Consider the following 18,470-nt stretch of genomic DNA (forward strand, 5'->3'; position numbering starts at 1 on the left):
TCTGCCTCATTCGAGTCAATTACACTAAGTGAGTCAAAATATAAAAGGAGTATACAAGCCTTCTGAATTTTTATATACTTCATGTCCATGGTGTTGAGGGTGATGATGCCAATTACTACCACCAGCTGTAGCTCCAGTTCTTCTGTCATAGTTGACAAAAAAGCTTCATCTGATCTACCACGCTCTCCCTTCCTGTCCCTGTCCCTGTCCCTACAATTGAAGTGAATAAACTTTAAATGTTACATTACCATATATGGGAGAGACCATAATCAACTGTCAAAGCATTGATTAATGGCGATCATCTAATGCGCCTAAACACATTTTACATAGCAGGTGAAGTGCAGAGTCTGGAGATTGAGTTCGACAACATTGTCACATTGTTATGATGGTAGTTGAATTGGATTATTGAAATGATAGTAATTGTTTGTTAGCTTGTCAGGATTTCAGGATTAATAATCATTTTTTTATTTCATTTACCATGTTATTGAGTATCATGATATTCTTCCAAGGAATGTAACGTCCGAGTTTGTCATTCTATCGATCATGATTCTATTTGGAAATACAAAGGTTTGGTCAAATCTTGCACATTTTGTCTTGCTAGTAGCTAGAGGCAAAAAGGTTGCATGTGGGATTTTTTTGTCAGCTTTGTTCTACGGAGAGAATAATTTTTTTCTATTCTCTTGCAGTGCAATGATTGTATTTTAATTTAGAACATTGGATATGGAGATTATGAGTTAGTCAATATGTTGTCAATAGCTCTGTTGTTTGCAACTCAGAACTCAAAAGATGGTAATTGGGATCTGTGAATCTGTCTGGATTTTTTATGTTCATGATTTTTAGAACTTTAGAAAGGTTTGATTTCAACGAGTTAGTTTTTTCCATAACATAGTTTTTATCTTTTTTGCATGGTATTGTGAACTCTTGATAATATCCAAAAAGAAAAGTGTACTCTATAGTAGCTGTAATTTTGATTCTTATGTCTTGCCCTTTCCAGTTGTGAACTATGTGATCCATATAAAAGTAGATTGTGTCAGTAGGAGTTTTTGAGATTGAGGATTGACAACAAACTCTCATGTATATATTCCACACTTCCAATGCTCAGTAAATAAATTATCTTCAATCAGTCCTTGGGTGTTAACTATTGAAAAGCATGTGATAGGGATAGAAGCTGCATCTTCTTCCTTCTCTGGTCTCTATAATCTTCCATTATTTCCACTTCAGTGTGACTGACTCTAGAAGCCGCTGTTGTCTTTTTCAGAAGTTGATCCGTGCTTTTGGATTCTTTTCAACCTCCATAGTAGTAATGCGCAACTTTGGGGATCTCATGGCTATTTGAGGAGAGTGATTAATCGTCATGTACCTCCCAGTTTTTTTTTTTTTTTTTTTGCTGCGGTTGTCCACACCTGCATTCGTGGTGATTGCACTCTTGAGTTTTCCCCTTTATGGAATGAACCAGTAAGTCTGAATGGAATTGTTTTGAGCTCACTGATTAATATGATTATGTATGTTTTAGATCGAAATGGCCTGGAGGATGGCTTATGGTTTCATTTGCATGGTGCGAGAATTTCAATTGTGATAGATTGAGTTAATATCAATGGCTAGTATGTGCATGAGCATGTATCCGGACTGAGCTGAAAAGAGGTGAAGCCCTCCTGCTGCTGCTTCAGACAGGGTGACTTTTCCAATCCCCCATTTGTGACGCACACAAGCTGTCTTTTTCCTGCAAAGGTGACGGAGGGGCCTCCCGTTTACGTAGAGGATGAGGGGCTTCCCCTACTTTTTGTTGCCCATTTATGACCCAGACAGATTATTACCCTCTAAAGAAATTGAAACGATAAGAGAGACAAAAAAGAAGAAGCGCCATTATCAAGAATGATAGCAGCAGCTAAAGGAGAAGAAAACAAGAAGAAAGCACCGGGAAAAGAGACGAAAGAAAGATACAGAGAGAGCTGATCTCCTCTGTAATAGCTGAGAAGCATCCTCTGAAACAACTTCAGATGCCAATGAAGAAAATGTTTTAGCATTGAAAAATAAATTCCAGGAAATCAACAAACTCCAGTGTCAGCCTACGAAACTTTAATTCACAATAGCTAAATGGATTAAAGGTAAAACTATTTATGAATGGTATTCTGCTACTGTTTGTGAATAACATGCAAGTACCATAAGCTAATTGCTTCTTTCTTTAGTTTAGGTCATACAGGAGAATTTTAGGAACTGATGAAGTGTTTGAAAGATTCAAAGACCCTGAAGCCGCAAACCCCATCTCCACCATAAACCCACTTGATCTAGCTCCACAAAAAGCTGTCTGTCAAGTACTTCCCCCAACCCTTACCCGTTTTCTGCAAATTTAAATAAAAAAATATCAGTAAATTTCTTGGTTTGACTTTTTCAATAGCTGGTGCAGGTTGGAGCTTGGAAAGGTGTCAAAAGGCTTCTGAAATCAGTCAGCAAAAAGAAAAAGCCTACTTGCTACTGTTTATGAAAAGCATTTCTGGGGACAAAAGGCCTGCAACTTGCTCAGTTATTTTCTTTTGTTCCCAAGCGTGCAGATTGGGAGTGAGATGCTTCACGTTTGAGTAGTCCTGTCCAATTTATATGTAGGTTACGGAAATTACTTTCCAGAATGCCTCTACTGGCATTGTTTGAAATTGAAGCGACTTCCAGGACAAGAAAAGCTTCACCGACCAGAAGCTGCTCACGGCAATGGTGCCAAAATGTACCGTAAGGGTCCCTAAGGTTGCAACTTGTCACATGAAAGTGAGATTCGTCAACAATTGTCCTCTCAAATTCAAGATAAAATGCCTTTCGTATTAGCTGTTTGATGAAAAGCCTCACCCAGAAACCAACCAAAGTTTTCTTCTTCTTTTTTCCCTTTTCTTTGGATTTAATCTCGATGTAGGATTTATCTTTAAATGGGTCCGAGAAGAGTGACATGGGTCATTTATTTCAGCCTGGTTTCAGTCGGAGTTTTGATCAGATAAACATGCCAAGCAGGAAGTAATGTCTCTGGATAGCACGGTCGGAGGGCCTGGCTGCAGCTATTCCTCATCGTGTTGCTTTTTCAGGGTGTTGGTTCAAGTTGCGAGAGCCTGGGCAAGTTAGCATTTACTGGTCACAGAAACTTTTACATTTCTGTGGTTTTTAAAATTTTGTGATCGTTTAGTGCAGTGAAGCTACTTCATATGAACAAAAAGGCACATGAATCAAGGACAAGAAAATTGGAAGTACTGGCAAGTAGATATCAACTTGGGATTTATTAACAGGTATGAATTTATGTATTTGGAAGTGGGCAAGATTCCTCTACTCATAGAAGACAAGAGAGACTGCCCAGTCATAAATCTCATTTCTTTTTCCCCTTTTTATTTTTATTTTTTATGTACAAGTTGTTTAGACAGAAGAAAGCAGAATTCTCTTGGGAGGGTTTGATGATGACTCATGCTTCAGCTACAAGAGTCAAGTATGGAAACTGTTGATGAGAACTGCTGTGGCTGTATACTTGGGTAAGTGACTTTTGTAGTCAATCACCATGATCTGCATCTATTTGCTACTCTCTGTCATTAAATCAAACAACATCTGGGGTCAGGCCATGAAATCATTTGATATTTGGGTTCATTACTGGATCTAACTTTTCTTAGAGGAATCACTGATAAAAGATCCAAGAAGCTGACTGTGAAAACTGTAGACAAAAATCCATGAGAGCTGTGGATTTCTCACAATCAGAAGGGTTATTCAACCCTGTTTCAGTGGGACCTGTTTGTTCCCTGCTTTTGCCATCTATTGCCAGCACATAGGATGCAAACCCACCTGTAAACAAACACTCCATTAAAAATAAAAAAGAAACAGTAAAAATTCCAAGCGTTCTGACATCAGATATTTGCACATACTTTGAGAAAGCAAATGGGATTTATTGCGGACTTGATGAAATTTCACCAAAACTTGGTGAAAGACACAAGTATTCTAATTGTTCTTTCCAGGTAAGTATGTCGACCCGGCTGTTATGAGGAGCAGAACACTGTTTGTAGAATTGAAAAACAGAGCCTGATAAATCATATCCTGCATGCATTCGAGGTTTCATGATTCAAAAAGATCGTAGGGACAAAAATCACCGAAGAATGCTCAGAGAACCATATGAAAATGTTGTTTCTTCCATCTTTTTTAACATGCATAGCTCTCCTTTCATCTTTTCCCTCTCTGTAAACTGTTATTCTTGCCTGGACATAGTTACAGAGAAAGAGGGAGGAAATGGGTTCTCTTACGCTTAATCTTTTCTTGACTACCAAGAACAGGATCGTTCTTACTTACCACTGACAGCAATGCCGTAGCAGGCAACAGCACAAGTCTGAATAACTTTATTTTCTTGTCTGTAAATTTCCTCCATGTTTTGATGAGGAAGAAGCCAACAAGACCAGCAGTGACGTTTACAGGAGTAACTCCTGCAATGAGATTCAGCTTGTGGGTTATGATGCAGAAGAGGCCACCCATCACAACACTTACCACAATTGCTCTCACTGTAATCTGCTCCTTCCATGGAGGAACTTTATCCTCTGTTTCGTCTTGTGTAGATTCAAACCCATTTTGTGAAGCAGGATGGTGTCTTTTGAAGGGAAGAGAACTCTACGTAAGAGGACGGCTTCACAAAATGGGTTGGGATACTGTTGATCGGACGGCTGAGATAAGTATTGATCGAATGATTGAGATATTGTTTTCAATTTTTTTTTTAAATTATAAAAAAACTGTCTGATAAGTGTTCATGTTCTTTATGGTTTATGAATGTGCAACGTCAACATGCACCAAAGCCATCAGCTCCTCAGGAAGACCCACGTGCTCCACGTCATCGTCGACTGGATCACGTCAAGCCAGTACGGTCGCCTCGTGCGCCCCCAGCCACAAAGGCCAGGAAACCGCACGTCGCGACACGTTCTTCATCCTTCCCAATCTCTGCGCCACGTCATACTCCGATTGTCAATCTTAGCGAGCGTGCTACAGTCGGTGACGTCACTAAAAGCGGAGGCAGCAAGACACGTAGCGCGCGCAAGTTGCAGACCGAATGAGTGGTCGCGGGGCCCACGTGTCTAACAAGTGTGCTTTTTCAGCGGTCAGAGAAACGTGGCTGGTTATACGTCAAACGAGGGATCAACTTGGCCGTTTGGGTCCCACCTGGATGACGCTCGTGAGCGTCGAGCATGGGGACCAGTCTTATCGCTTTTCACGACTTTTATTATCTTCTTTGTGAACTAATCGTCGTAATCGCCGCGTCAATGAAGTTCCTCGGCTGCGCTTATCAATAATTGGGATTGAGTAGCGGTGTTACTGAATCTCGCGCTTACCCAAGGTAGAAATTCCCATGACACTGTTCGCGCTGATTCCGTTCGGTCTGCAGCTTGCGCGCGCTTTCAGCGGTCAGAAAAACGTGGCTGGTGATACGTCAAAAGCGGGATCAACTTGGCCGTTGGGGTCCCACCTGGATGACCCTCCACTTTTATTATCCTCTTATGAACTAATCGTCCTAATCGCCGCGTCAATGGAACTCCTCGGCTGCGCTTTTCAATAATTGGGATTGACGGCTGGGGTCAATGCGTAGAGGTGCTACCGAAGTTCGCACATGAGGCAGAGTAGCATGCCCATTGATATTCCTCGGTCTTGCCCTTGCTGAAAAGGGCGGGAAAATTTAAAAAACAGCAAAATAAGGAGAAAAAAAAGATTATTAATTAAAAAGACGAGGCTGTTCGCCACGTGTCCATCTCGGGCCTGAAACGCCAGCAGTTCTGGAGAACAGCTCACGAGAGCGAAAGCGACGTCGCGGCTTTACGAGGACGACAGCGACTCACACCGTTACGTGTCAGTCTCTCAGGGCCGGCTCTGCGAATATGACACGTTTCCGCTCGACAAAACCAGCAACACCCAGCGGTGGAGACTTCTGTTTGGCGACGCCGTTGTATCTGCCACGAGGGACACGTGTTAGGCTCTCTTCCTTTGATTGCCACGTGGAGCCTCCGGAAGCGTTGGAGGTTATATTGGGGATTTGATCTTGTTTCGATAGCTAAGTGCTTTCGTCTGGTTTCCTTTCGTCTTCCCCTTCTTCTGCTGCCGTCTCTGTCGTTCTTCAATGGCGTTTTGTCCTGTTTTCGTTTCTTTTTGTTTCGATTTCTGGAGAAGATTTGGTTTGATGCTTTGAATTGCGGGAGCTGGTTGCTGTCGGAGCGATCTGGATAGTCAGTTTCATGAGAGTTTGTACTACTGCTCCTGCGAGTGTTTTCTGGAGGTTTGCTACGGATAACTAGGGTTTATCTTCTGAGTCTTCAAAGCCCTTTTGTACGGGCTGAAGAAAGCTTAAGAGAAAAGAGTATACTCTATCAATTAACTTTTTGATGGGGGAAGCATCGGCAGACGGAGGCACGATGGGAGAAATAGATCACCTCTCGCCGCATAATAGTGGCCGCCCGCGAGATCTGCTCCGTCAATTTTCAGGTGAGATTCATGACCACCATCAGTGTCGAACGGAAGAATCCGACGACATCGAATTAAGCCTCGGCCTGTCACTGGGCGGTCGGTTCGGCGTCGACCCCATCCAGAAGACGCGGCTTGTGAGGTCTTCTTCAACCGCGGCGTTTGCGAGAATTCAAAGCTACGAGGATTTGGGAACGTCGGGTATCCCTGTGAGCCCGGTGATTACCAGGACAGTGTCTCTCCCGACAGAGACCGAGGAAGATCGGCGCAAGAGAAAAGAGATACAGTGTCTGCGACGCATGGAGGCCAAGAGGAAAAGAACGGAGAAGCAAAAGAATTTGAGCTACAGATCTGCCGGGAAGGATGAAGATAAACGAGGGGAAGAAGAGGGTATAGTTGGGATTCCATTGAAAGGGAAGGCTATTCCAGTAAACGGGTTTTCACCGTCCGTGAGCTCTGCTTACGGGATAGCCGCAGGATGGGGTAGTGGGTCCGCGCGGGGGACGGCTGCAGTCGATCCCATGAGCGGAAAGAGTGGTGTATTGACGGCAAGTGTAGGGTTGATGGGCTTCGTCCCATCTTCTCAAGGATCGCTCGGATCGCAAGGAAGTAGCTCTTCAGGTGTTACCGACTTCGAGAGCAGAGTAAATCAAGGTATATTAACTGTTATTACGTTATTATTCCGATGGCGTGAGTGGTTGTAATTTTTCAGGAAGATTCGATATTTATTCCTGACTATTATTCTACTTCTGTAGAAGCTCTTTTTGCTTTTACTGAATATGTAGATAGTTTCTGTATTTTTCAGTTTATGCTTTCAACTGTGTTTTCACATGGTGGGGTTTAGCTTCCAACTCAGGTTTTTGTCTTCTAGGGTGGTCTTAGGTTACTAGGGTTTATCTACTCACCCTAATTTTCTTCTTTTTCTGTCTTAAAGTTGATTTTGTGGAACCTCAAGTTTCTCTATGAAAGATTTGCTCTTAACTCGTTAGGTACTGTAGGATTTTTCAGTTTATTTTTTTTTCTTTTTAGGTGGATTTGCTACTCGGCAACCCTTCTTCACATTGTGTTTGGCTGTGGATATGTCAAATGATTTTTCTTTGATTCAAGTCCATGGAAACCAGGAGTTCTTGGTGCACCCAGAATTACGTCTGGATGTCGTTTCTTGTACATTGGGAATTATTAGATTGCATTCGCTTGGGTGGACTTGCTGATAGAGTTCGTGGGTTGTTTGGAGCTGGATCCCACTCCATTAAAATATTATCTCCTGAACCTACCTTAAATTCAAGTTTTGGGTGTTTCATCATTTATCGAATTGGATAAGGCCAAGGGATTGAGTGCTTGATCGAAAACCCTCTGCAAAGAATTCAATGTGGCTTGCAACTACTGGCAACTACTTGTGAACTGATTCAACTACTGAACCCTCCAAATATGATTGTTGTCCATCAAAGCATGCCAGAGTGAATTACCCCAGCATTTGCTTGTTAGGCTTCTCTGTGGTTTCTTCAAACTATTTTACCTAAAACTGAGTTTAAACTTGGTGTTTAGCCATTTCTAGCTTACTGGGCAGAGTAAATTATCCACAGCTATAAGTGAGCATCGCTCTGTTAAATCCTTGAATGTTGTTCTGTTTCATTGAATGTGAACGACTCTTTATGTACTTCATTTCAGGATTGAATGCTAACGAGGCAAGAAGCCCCACGAGTGTCCAGTCATTGCCGGAGCGAGCTTATCGGAAGTTGGCAGGGTCTGGAACAGAGAAACCAGCCAAACCAGTGAAAGAAGAGGCGGTGCATAACATGAGTAAATGTACCCCGGGCTTGAAGAAACCGAAAGTGGAAGTAAAAGGGGTGGTGAGGGAGATGGGAAAGAACGTGATGGAGGAGATGCCTTGCGTCACCACAAGAGGATGCGGTCCCAACGGGAGGAAGGTCGAAGGGTTTCTCTACAGATATAGAAAAGGGGAAGAAGTTAGGATAGTGTGCGTGTGCCATGGCAACTTCCTCTCTCCTGCAGAGTTTGTGAAGCATGCCGGTGGCGGGGATGTCCAATATCCCCTGAAGCATATAGTGGTCAGCCCATCTTCTTCCTTTTTGTAAACGGGTGATTCGACCAGTCACCCACCTGAGAAAAACAACAATACCAACAAGAACAGCAATCAACACCAACTACAAGAGAAGGAACAGAAGTTTCAGGAGTTTCATTTTTTTTCTTCTCCTTTTTCCCTTTTTCCTTGTTATAGAGTTATTTCTTTTTTAGTCTTTTCCGATGCTGAAGCAGCTCTTCTTCTTTCTCAGAAGTGAAAATGAAAACGAGTAAAAGAAGAGATTTTTCGATTTACCCCCACTCTCTTTCTTTCAGACACTGGGGGCCACCCCATGTGGTATTTAAGCAGGAATTGGGCAGCAACTTGCAGAGAAGGAAGAAAAGTTGTTGAAGATATGCCAGCCCCTAGTGGGTGAATGCAGAGGGCAAGTGGGCGATGAAGGAGAAAAGAGGGGAATGTTGATGGGTGATTGATGAAAGGTGTAGGGGAAAGAACAACCGGGCATGGCCGTCACCACCCTTGCTTTTCTCCCCGGCATTCTGCAATGGACCGACGTAAGCAGATCGGCCATTAAAGACATAATTCAAGCTATCCGATGTGATTGGGTCAGGGACCTATTGATTTTAAATTGCTCTTGTGGGGCGGGGACGATGACTGCTTAAGGTTAATTAATGAAGACATTTTCGTGTAACTTCAATTTTTTCTTTTTTTATCTTACTTTAAATTAAAAATAAGAAAGTCTCAACATATCTGAATTCCTTCAAAATCGGAGAGTTAGTTTAATGGTGGCCCTCGGGCTATGGTAACGGACCTTTTGAAGTCTTTCATCGGTTTTGACTCTCGAGTCCCCCCAAACAGAGAAACCGCGCGTTTGACAGCAAAGCCACCCGAATCTTTCCCCGCGAACCCTACTACTCTTACTTGCACAACCATTGGCTCTATTTACTGGAGCCTGCTTATTTACGAATAGCATGAAGCCACGTACGATTTCCTTTTTTTTTCTTTTCTCTCGCTCACTCTCTGCTTGCAGTTTGTTTCCTCGATCCTGATTTCCTTCAGTGGCTTATCCTTCAAAAGTAAACCAAAATCGGAATATTCTAACTAATTCCCCCTTTTTATTTTATAAACACGTAAGAATTTCCGTGAGGAGAGCATGTCGAGTTGAGATTTCAGATTGGGAGCGACAGGAGACTGAGGAGTGCAAGGAGACGCCGTGAAGCCAAAACAATGGCCGGCCGGTGTAAGTCTCTGCGATTTTTTTTTTTTTTTGTCTATGATCAATTTCATTGTTTTTAGTTTTTTGTGACTTCTGATGATTTCTAGGACTGCCGTGGTGTTGGTTTCGATGAGAGTTCGTTAGCTTTTGGAGTCGTATCTGTGGTTGATCTGAAGCTTTTAGATCTTATTTCTCTTTGAAAATTCCTTTTAGATTCTGAGATGTTGTATTTTGTTTTGTTGTTTAGGTTGTTGATGTTATAAGTTTCGTACAGCTCTTTTTATCTGATTAACGGTTCAGGATTTTTTTATTTTTTCTTTGCAGTTATTGTCCTGATAGTTGTTGATTACAAATGTTGATATTGCTGTCGATGTGATTAATGTTATTGCCATAGTCATCTAGTTCATGTCGAGTTATGCTGGATGCTGGATGATGTGGTTATGAGTGCGGTTGCGGGTTCAGTTTTATGTTTGGTTACGGAACTCATGAGGTGTATCTATGTGTTTATTGTTTTTGGCAGGGTTCATTCTCTTTCTGTTTTTGTCTCTTGTTGGGGGAAGCTTGGCGAGGCCTTTTAATCCCCTTCCAAGTAAAGTAAGTAAGGGAAAAAGACAACCTATACAGACATTCCGGCCATATAATATTGCTCATAGAGGTTCAAATGGAGAAATCCCTGAAGAGACCTCTACTGCATATCTGGTAATTGTCCTTCCCTTGGTTCAGCTTTCTGTTTTGCTTTTATTCACCTCAACAAAATCTTCAAACTATAATTGATCGCGTTAATGTTGGTGAAGCAATTCAATAGATTTTACCGGTACCTTATATGCTTATTCCTATTGACAAGGGATTGAGTTGGAGATCATAATCTCCTATTTTGTCTTAGATTATATTCCAATCGAGGTACAAATAGGGTTCAAATTTTAGAGCTCTTTTTGGAGGATGATTTGCTTTAGCAAATTATTCATGTAACCTTCTTTAGTAAAAAGTTACAAGAGATGATAAACTATTGATGTTTAAATGATTTTGTAAAAATGGAAAATATGAAGGGCAAAATGATGAAATTGAAGAAGAGAAGAGGAGAGAAGCAAAGTAAAAGAGACTCTTGTGAGAAGTCTCGTTCGGGTCGAGCTTGACCCCCTCACTATTAAATAAGTGATTTTTGTAAAAAATGACAAATATGCCCCTTGCACACTTAAACGACTTAAAATCTTTATATCCCCCATTCTACATAACCAAACTACATGAAATTTAGTCTACATACATAATAAAAAAAAAGTAGAGCAAGATGGTAATGAAATTAGAAACATCTACATATGTAAAATGACCAAAATGCCCTTTAGTAGCTTTTCTAATACCCCCCCTTAAGCTGGAACATATATGTCCATAAGGCCAGTTTGTCAAAAAATGTCATAAATTCACATTTTTCCAAGATCTTAGTGAACACATCTCCAATCTGATCTCTGGACCGAACATAAGGAATAACTACTTCTTTCTTCATTTCAACATCCTGAATAAAATGACAATCTACTTCAATGTGTTTTCTCTTTTCATGAAACACTAGATTAATGACAATAAATTTGCCACTTGATTGTCGCAATAAATAGTCATAGGTTTATTCTAGTGAAACCCCAACTCTTGTGTCACAGACCTTACCCACATCAGTTCATTGACAGTGTGGAGTATTGCCTTATACTTTGCTTCAACGCTGGATCAAGCTATAACATTTTGCTTCTTGATTTTCTAACTTATCAAATTTCCTCTTAAAAACACATAGTATCATGTGATAGATTTCATGTCTAGCTTAGAACTAGCATAGTCAACATCAAAAAAATATTCAAACTTCAGATGATCATGAGGCTTAAAGAAAAGACCCTTTTCAAGTTACCCCTTCAAAGACCACAAGATTCTTTGTGCAACTTGCAGATGAACTTTGCTTCGGCATTTCATGAGTTGACTAACCACATTAACAACAAAGGAAATATTTGGAAAATTGATAGTAGCATATATGAGTTTGCCAACTAATTGTCGATACACCGTCTTATCATTGAGTTCAACACTCTGATCATCATGAAGGTCATGTACATCTTCCATTGGATTTTCAACCGATTTGGCACCCAATAACTCATACTCTTGTAACATATTTGTTACATATTTTCTCTGAGTCAGTTCAAGTCCTGTTTTGTTTCTTGCCACTTCAATGCTCAAGAAGTATTTTAATGAGTCGAGATCTTTAGTCTGAAATCTGTTGTCAGATGTGTTTTCACCTTTTCAATGCTAGCCATATCACTACTAAACAATATAATATCATCCACTTAAACTTATAGCACAACAATACCGGATGATTGCTTTAGAACAAAGAGAGAATGGTCACAGTGACTTCTAGAGACACCCATGGACATCACCACTTGGCTAAAATTTTCTAACTATGCCTGTGGGCTCTGTTTTAGACCATTTATAGCTTTCATGAGTCTGCAAACTTTATCCATCTCCCACTCAACAACATACTCAGGAGGTTGCTCCATATATACTTCATCTTCCAGATCACCATATAAAAATATATTTTTAATGTGAAGTTGGCATAATGACCAACCCTGATTCACAAAAATAAAAACTAAAATCTAGACAAAGGAAGACCTAGCAACAGGGGAAAATGTCTCAATTACATTAACACCATAAGTCTGAGTGTGAGCCTCATATCGTTCAATAGAACCGTTGGCATTATACTTCACCGTATACACCCATCTACAACCAACAATAGTCGCACCTGACCCCTTATTTAACAGTGCCTCTATTTCAACATCCATGGCCTGCTTCCACTAAGGAGAAGAAAGAGTAGCTTGCACTGAAGGAATATTTCTAGTAGACAGGGATAAAGCAAGTCTTTTATACTGGTCAGACAACAAATTAAAAGACACAAAGTTAGACAATGTACCTTTCCTAACACCTTTCCGAAGAGCAATGAAAAGATGTAAGTCACTTACCTTTAGATCTGTAGACGAATTGGGGTTGAGGACTGATGTGAGAGAGGGAACTGTAGGCTGAGAAGAGGGCACTTGTCGTGTATGATATACCTGTAGAGGTTTCTCAATTGTAGCACTACATGAAGGTCCTGGATTCTTCCACAAGTGTAGGAACAACCAACTTTGTATTTGTAGAAGAAGGAAAAACAGTGTCTGGACAAGAAGACTCGAAGAAAGGAGTATCCTCAAAGAAAGGGACATCCGCAAATACAAATGTTTTTCTTGTATATAGACAAAAACATTTATACCCTTATCCTAAGAAAATGTACTTGACTGCACAATGAGACAATTTATCTCTAGATGGACCAAACAAGTGCAAAACAAACACAACCGAAAACACGAAGGGACTCAAAATTTGATGGAACAAAAGGAAATAAAACCTGGATAGAGATTTGACCCCTAAGGACAGCAGAAGGCATTTTGATTGATGAGAAAACATGCAGTAAGAACTACTTCACTCCAATACGACTTGGCTAAATTCATATGAAATAACATCGCATGTGCTACTTCCAATAGGTGACGATTTTTACGTTCAACAACTCCATTTTGTTGTGGTGTAAACACTCACGAAAACTAATGAATAATCCACTGACTTTGATAAAATGCATCAAACCCCTAATTCATGAATTCAAGCTCATTATTAGTACACAGTACACGAATTGAAGTGGCAAATTGATTTTTTATTTCATTGTAGAAAATTTGAAATACATCAAAAACTTTAGTTTTCTCCTTAAGGAGATACACCCAAGTACATTTATTGAAATCATCAATAAATAAAAGAAAATACTTTTAACAAAACAAACTAAATACAAGACTAGGACATCAAAATGAACAATTTCAAATAACTGACTACTCCTATGATGAGAGACAAGAAATGTAGCTCGGCTTGCCCAATTGGCACGATTCACATTAAAACGAAAGATTGGAAGGAAATATAAGAAAAAACTGAATCAGTTTTATCAGAGATGGATGATCTAATCATAAGTGCCACTGTAAAAGAGAGATTGTAGAGTGCAAAACATGTGAATGATTATCTGGCAAGTGGCTCTCCAAATAATATATTTTACCCCTCTCATTCACGGAACCAATTATCCTCTTCTTCTGGAGATCCTGAAACACACAACGAGTAGGATAAAAGGTTAACAAACAATTCATTGATTTGGTTAACTGACTCAAAGATAACAGACAGAGGAAACTTAGGAACTAGTAATAGAGATTGAGGAGACAAGAACGAAGCAGGAGTGATAGTACCAATCCCTTGAACTGATGAAACAAAACCAGCAGCTAAGGTAACATGTTTAACATTAGATGACTTTTAAATCCGAAAATAAAGAAGACATATCTGACATATGAGTAGTAGCTCCTGAGTCAAGAACTCAAGTAGACGATGGGCACACATGGAAAATGGACATACTTGAGCTAGCCAGGGTGGCTATAGGTGTAGAAGTATGAGCCATAGATGTAGAGGAAGAAACAACTGAAAGTTGAGCCATATGGTGAACAATTTGTTATTGTTGTTGTAGTAATTGTTGCATTTCATCAAAGGACCCTGGGGTAACAATGTTTACCACCTCAGTAGGTGCCTCACTGCTATTATGAATGGCTAAGTTGGCCTATGCCGGTTTACCAAATTTGATCCACACTTGTTTAAAAAACTATTTGTCTTGCCACAGTGAATACATTTCCTCTTAGACTTACCATCTCCTCCGCCTCTACTAGTACTACTACGACCTCAAGAAGAGTCTATAAAACTAGAGGTATTAAGTGCAGAGGCATCCACTAGCTTAACTTCTTGACCAGCCCTAGGTACAACTGTAGTTTCAACATGCATAATTCTGTTAAAAGTTATAAACAATGTAGGCACATCATTAGATGCAAGTATTTGTGCTTTTACTCCATCCAATTCAGAACCCAGTCCATCATCAAGAAATTTGCCCAAGTAGTATCTGATTTTGTTGTTTCCTCAACTCTTGTTCATCTGTAGTGAACGGATGACAAACATTTATCCCCCGCCATACCCTTAAAAATTAACTATAGTATTATGTAACCGACCTGTTACCCCTTTTTAAACCAAAGAAGTCTATATATAATTCATACATTGGGGACAGATTGCGCTCTTGATCATACAACGATTCTAGAAACACCTGCATCTCTTTTGATGTTTCACAATTCATCACTTGATTCCTTTGTTTTGAAACAACACTATTTACAATCCAAGTCATTACTTGGTTGTCCTTTGCCTCTCAATTATCTCTCATAGGCACTTGGGGATCATCTCTAATATATCTGGATTTTCTCTTGGCTTTTAAATTCATTCGTACAGATTTAGCCCAGCTAAGATAGTTTTATCTATGCAGTTTTTCTCAGGTATTGGCAATAGTAGTTTTTTCATCAGAATTGCTAATTTCTCTTGGGAATCAGCCATAATCACCATTATACACTCACAATTAAGCAAATATAGCTTCAAGTAACAAGTCTAGTACTCAAGGTAGATGAGCCCCATTTCTTAAAAATTTGGGTTTCTCTTGCAATTTTCACAAATCCCCAAATTGGCACAAATTCCATCAACAACAAGAGAATATGCATGCAGGAATCATAAACGTTCATTGATTAGGACTGCCATCATCATCTAGGGCGATGACACAGTCAAGGATCCTTGTATTGGGATGTGCACCAAGAACGAGGGGATTTTTCCCAAATTAAAAGTCCCACTTGGATTTTTCATCATAGATAACTGCACTTTAAGGCAGTAAAGACCAACAACCCTAAGGTTTTGGTAGAAAGAGAGAAGAAAAATTGACTTTTGTTGAACCAGTAGGGCACAAACCTCAAATCTCTTCTTCAAGGATGACACAAGCTTCAATGGAGGAGAAAAATCTAAATCTAAGGCTTCAAACAATGATTCGCTGCTTTAGCATGTAAAAATGAAAAATATGAAGGGAAGAATGAAGAAATTAAAGAAGAAAAGAGGGCAGGAGCAGAGGAGAGAAAAGAGACACTTGGGAGAAGTCTCGCTTGACCCCTCTCTATCAAATAAGTGATTTTGGTAAAAAATACAAATATACCCCTTTCACACTTAATACTATTTGAATCCTTATATCTCCCATTCTACATAACCAAACTACATGAAATTTAGTCTAAATACATAATAAAAAATGTAGAACAAGATGGTAATGAAGTCAGGAACATTTACGTATATAAAATGAGCAAAATGCTCTTCTGTAGCTTTTCTATCAGAATTCTTTGTCAAACAGAGGAAAAAAACTTATGTTCTATTCCTACATTCAGCATTTGAAAATTTTCCAAAATAAGCTTAGAGCTACTGACAAGTAAACTTTTTCCTTAGTAGGAGGAACATAAATGATTGCGTGTATGGTGATTTTTTTCGATATTTACATTTGATATTTGAAATCATCACTTTTTGTTTGTGAGGAAATAAATCCAACTATATCTTTTGTCCTTGCAGAAAGCAATTGAAGAAGGCACAGACTTTATAGAGGGTGATATTCTTGCGTCAAAAGATGGAGCACTTATATGCTTCCATGATGTAACTCTCGATGATACTACTGATGTTGCAAATCATAAAGAGTTTGCTAATCGTAGAAGAACCTATGAGGTCCAAGGCGAGAATGTAACCGGATGGTTCACAGGTATGTGATAAGCTTTATTGTTGAAGTGACATTTGAGGATTGCTTTACGCAAGCAAAATGTCTAGATTTATGAACTATCACTCAACACAATTTGGAGTGCTGCATTGAGAATGCATTGGGTTGATGAAGGTAAACTCAAAGTGCCAAGTACCAAAAATTCATGGATTTGTAGGTTTATCCATTGTGAGCCTAGTGCGCACTTCATTTCATATAAATATTATTTTCTTTTCAAGTAAAAAAAAAAATTATTTACTAAGTTCTAGATTTTTTAAGATTGTCATGATGTATGCAGTTGATTTCACTCTACATGAGCTAAAATCATTACGAGTTAATCAGAGATTCAAGTTTCGGGATCAACAATATAATGGTCAGTTTTCTTTAAATAATATATGCTTCCTTGTATTATCTTCAGAACGTTATGTTACATGTTGATAGTTTGTTCATGCACTAATTCTACCTTTTAAATGACAAACAGGAAAGTTTTCAATCATTACTTTTGAAGAGTTCATTGCAATTGCACTTGATGCTCCGAGAGTTGTTGGGATCTATCCAGAGATTAAGAACCCTGTTTTCATCAACCAACATGTATGTCTTTTATTTTGTCTTTATTTTTCATTAAGAACCCTGTTAATATAAAGAGATCTTGACTTTAACTTTAATTCAAGTCAGTTGCCACTCCGTGTTGCAAAGTTTGTCTTTATTGTGACTGCATCTGGTCTACTTCTATTGATCTTGTCATGACATTTTAAAATGCTGCTGCTGTAAACCATTTGGCTGAAGTATACTATTTTTGGCAGGTAAAATGGAGTGGTGGTAAGAAGTTTGAAGATGTATTTGTGGAGACGCTCTTGAAGTATGGATATAAGGGTGAATATTTATCAAAGAATTGGCTTAAGCAACCTGTTTTGATCCAGTCATTTGCTCCATCCTCACTCGTATACATTTCAAACTTCACCGACTCACCAAAAATCTTTTTAATTGATGATGTGACAATTCCAACTCAAGATACCAAACAGGTTCTTATCTTTACCCTTAAATTGTTTTATTGTTGAGTTCTGATACTCAAAAGTGCATTAAGGTTTTGATGCTTTAATCTTCATAACTAAAAATATAAAGTTATTCCTAAAGATTTTACATTTTTTATGAGCATAACACAGGCAATTGCGCTTGTCAATTTTTTAGTTTATTTTCTAAACCTCCAATCTATGAAAAGGAACTTGGATTTATCTTTTCCTTTTTTAATACATTTAAACTTACTAATGGAATCCTTTATATGGGATGATTACATTCAGACATATGAAGAAATCACTTCAGACTCGTACTTCAAATACATAAGCAATTACGTGGTTGGCATTGGACCATGGAAGGACACATTAGCACCCCCAGAGCACGACTTTGTGACTGTTCCCACTGATCTTGTTGCCAAGGCACACGCTCATGGCCTACAGGTATCATCACCTCTCTCTCTCCCCCCCTTTGAAATGCAAAAAATGCTAATTTGTTGAACTGTGACATCTGAACTTCATACTAATTATTCATATTGATCTTTTTTAACTATGTTTGCATATTGACGAATTCAGGTGCATCCTTACACTTATCGGAATGAAAACCAATTCTTGCACTTCAATTTCCACCAGGATCCCTATGCTGAATATGATTACTGGATAAATAGAATTGGTATTGATGGACTTTTCACTGATTTCACGGGAAGCCTCCATAATTATCAAGAGTTGACTTCACCTAAGGAAGGTACGGATGTAAGAGATTTATTGCACAAGGTTGCTGCTATGATCTCGTCTTATGGCCATGGAGTATAACTTTTTTATTTTATTGTATATTGTTTTTTTTTTTTAATTTCAAAATAAATTAGAAAGGTTGAAATTTGTAAGCTTTAATATTAGAGGAAATAATAGAGGCTTTTGCACAACTCACTCTCTACAACTTCCTATTGATATCTTTTACCTCTTGACTGTAATGAATTGGTGGGATATCTTTTACCTCCTCACAACCCATTTACAATACAACCATTAGTGACTAAACAAACAGCTCTGGATTGAAACTTCATTGACAATCTTTCACACTTCTGCTCATTA

The 18,470-nt window shown here is 39.2% G+C and overlaps 2 protein-coding genes across 2 annotated transcripts; both read left to right on the plus strand.

Moving 5' to 3' along the window:
- The first annotated feature begins 5,501 nt into the window (after positions 1–5,501).
- LOC137953086 (ninja-family protein AFP3-like) lies at positions 5,502–9,710 on the plus strand. The gene is made up of 3 exons (XM_068800298.1): positions 5,502–7,101; positions 8,116–9,154; positions 9,627–9,710. Exons 1-2 carry the CDS (start codon positions 6,369–6,371, stop codon positions 8,541–8,543), a joined length of 1,161 nt encoding a protein of 386 aa, XP_068656399.1. The 5' UTR covers positions 5,502–6,368; the 3' UTR covers positions 8,544–9,154; positions 9,627–9,710.
- LOC137953085 (glycerophosphodiester phosphodiesterase GDPD6-like) lies at positions 9,649–18,304 on the plus strand. The gene is made up of 8 exons (XM_068800297.1): positions 9,649–9,731; positions 10,228–10,406; positions 16,194–16,377; positions 16,670–16,744; positions 16,853–16,962; positions 17,175–17,393; positions 17,670–17,825; positions 17,958–18,304. Exons 1-8 carry the CDS (start codon positions 9,719–9,721, stop codon positions 18,192–18,194), a joined length of 1,173 nt encoding a protein of 390 aa, XP_068656398.1. The 5' UTR covers positions 9,649–9,718; the 3' UTR covers positions 18,195–18,304.
- Positions 18,305–18,470: the final 166 nt, after the last annotated feature.

Source organism: Aristolochia californica, unplaced genomic scaffold (genome assembly GCF_029961685.1).
Source record: "Aristolochia californica isolate CCGP_79_NKW_82.1479 unplaced genomic scaffold, dmAriCali1.0.hap1 SCAF_16, whole genome shotgun sequence".
NCBI lineage: Eukaryota > Viridiplantae > Streptophyta > Magnoliopsida > Piperales > Aristolochiaceae > Aristolochia > Aristolochia californica.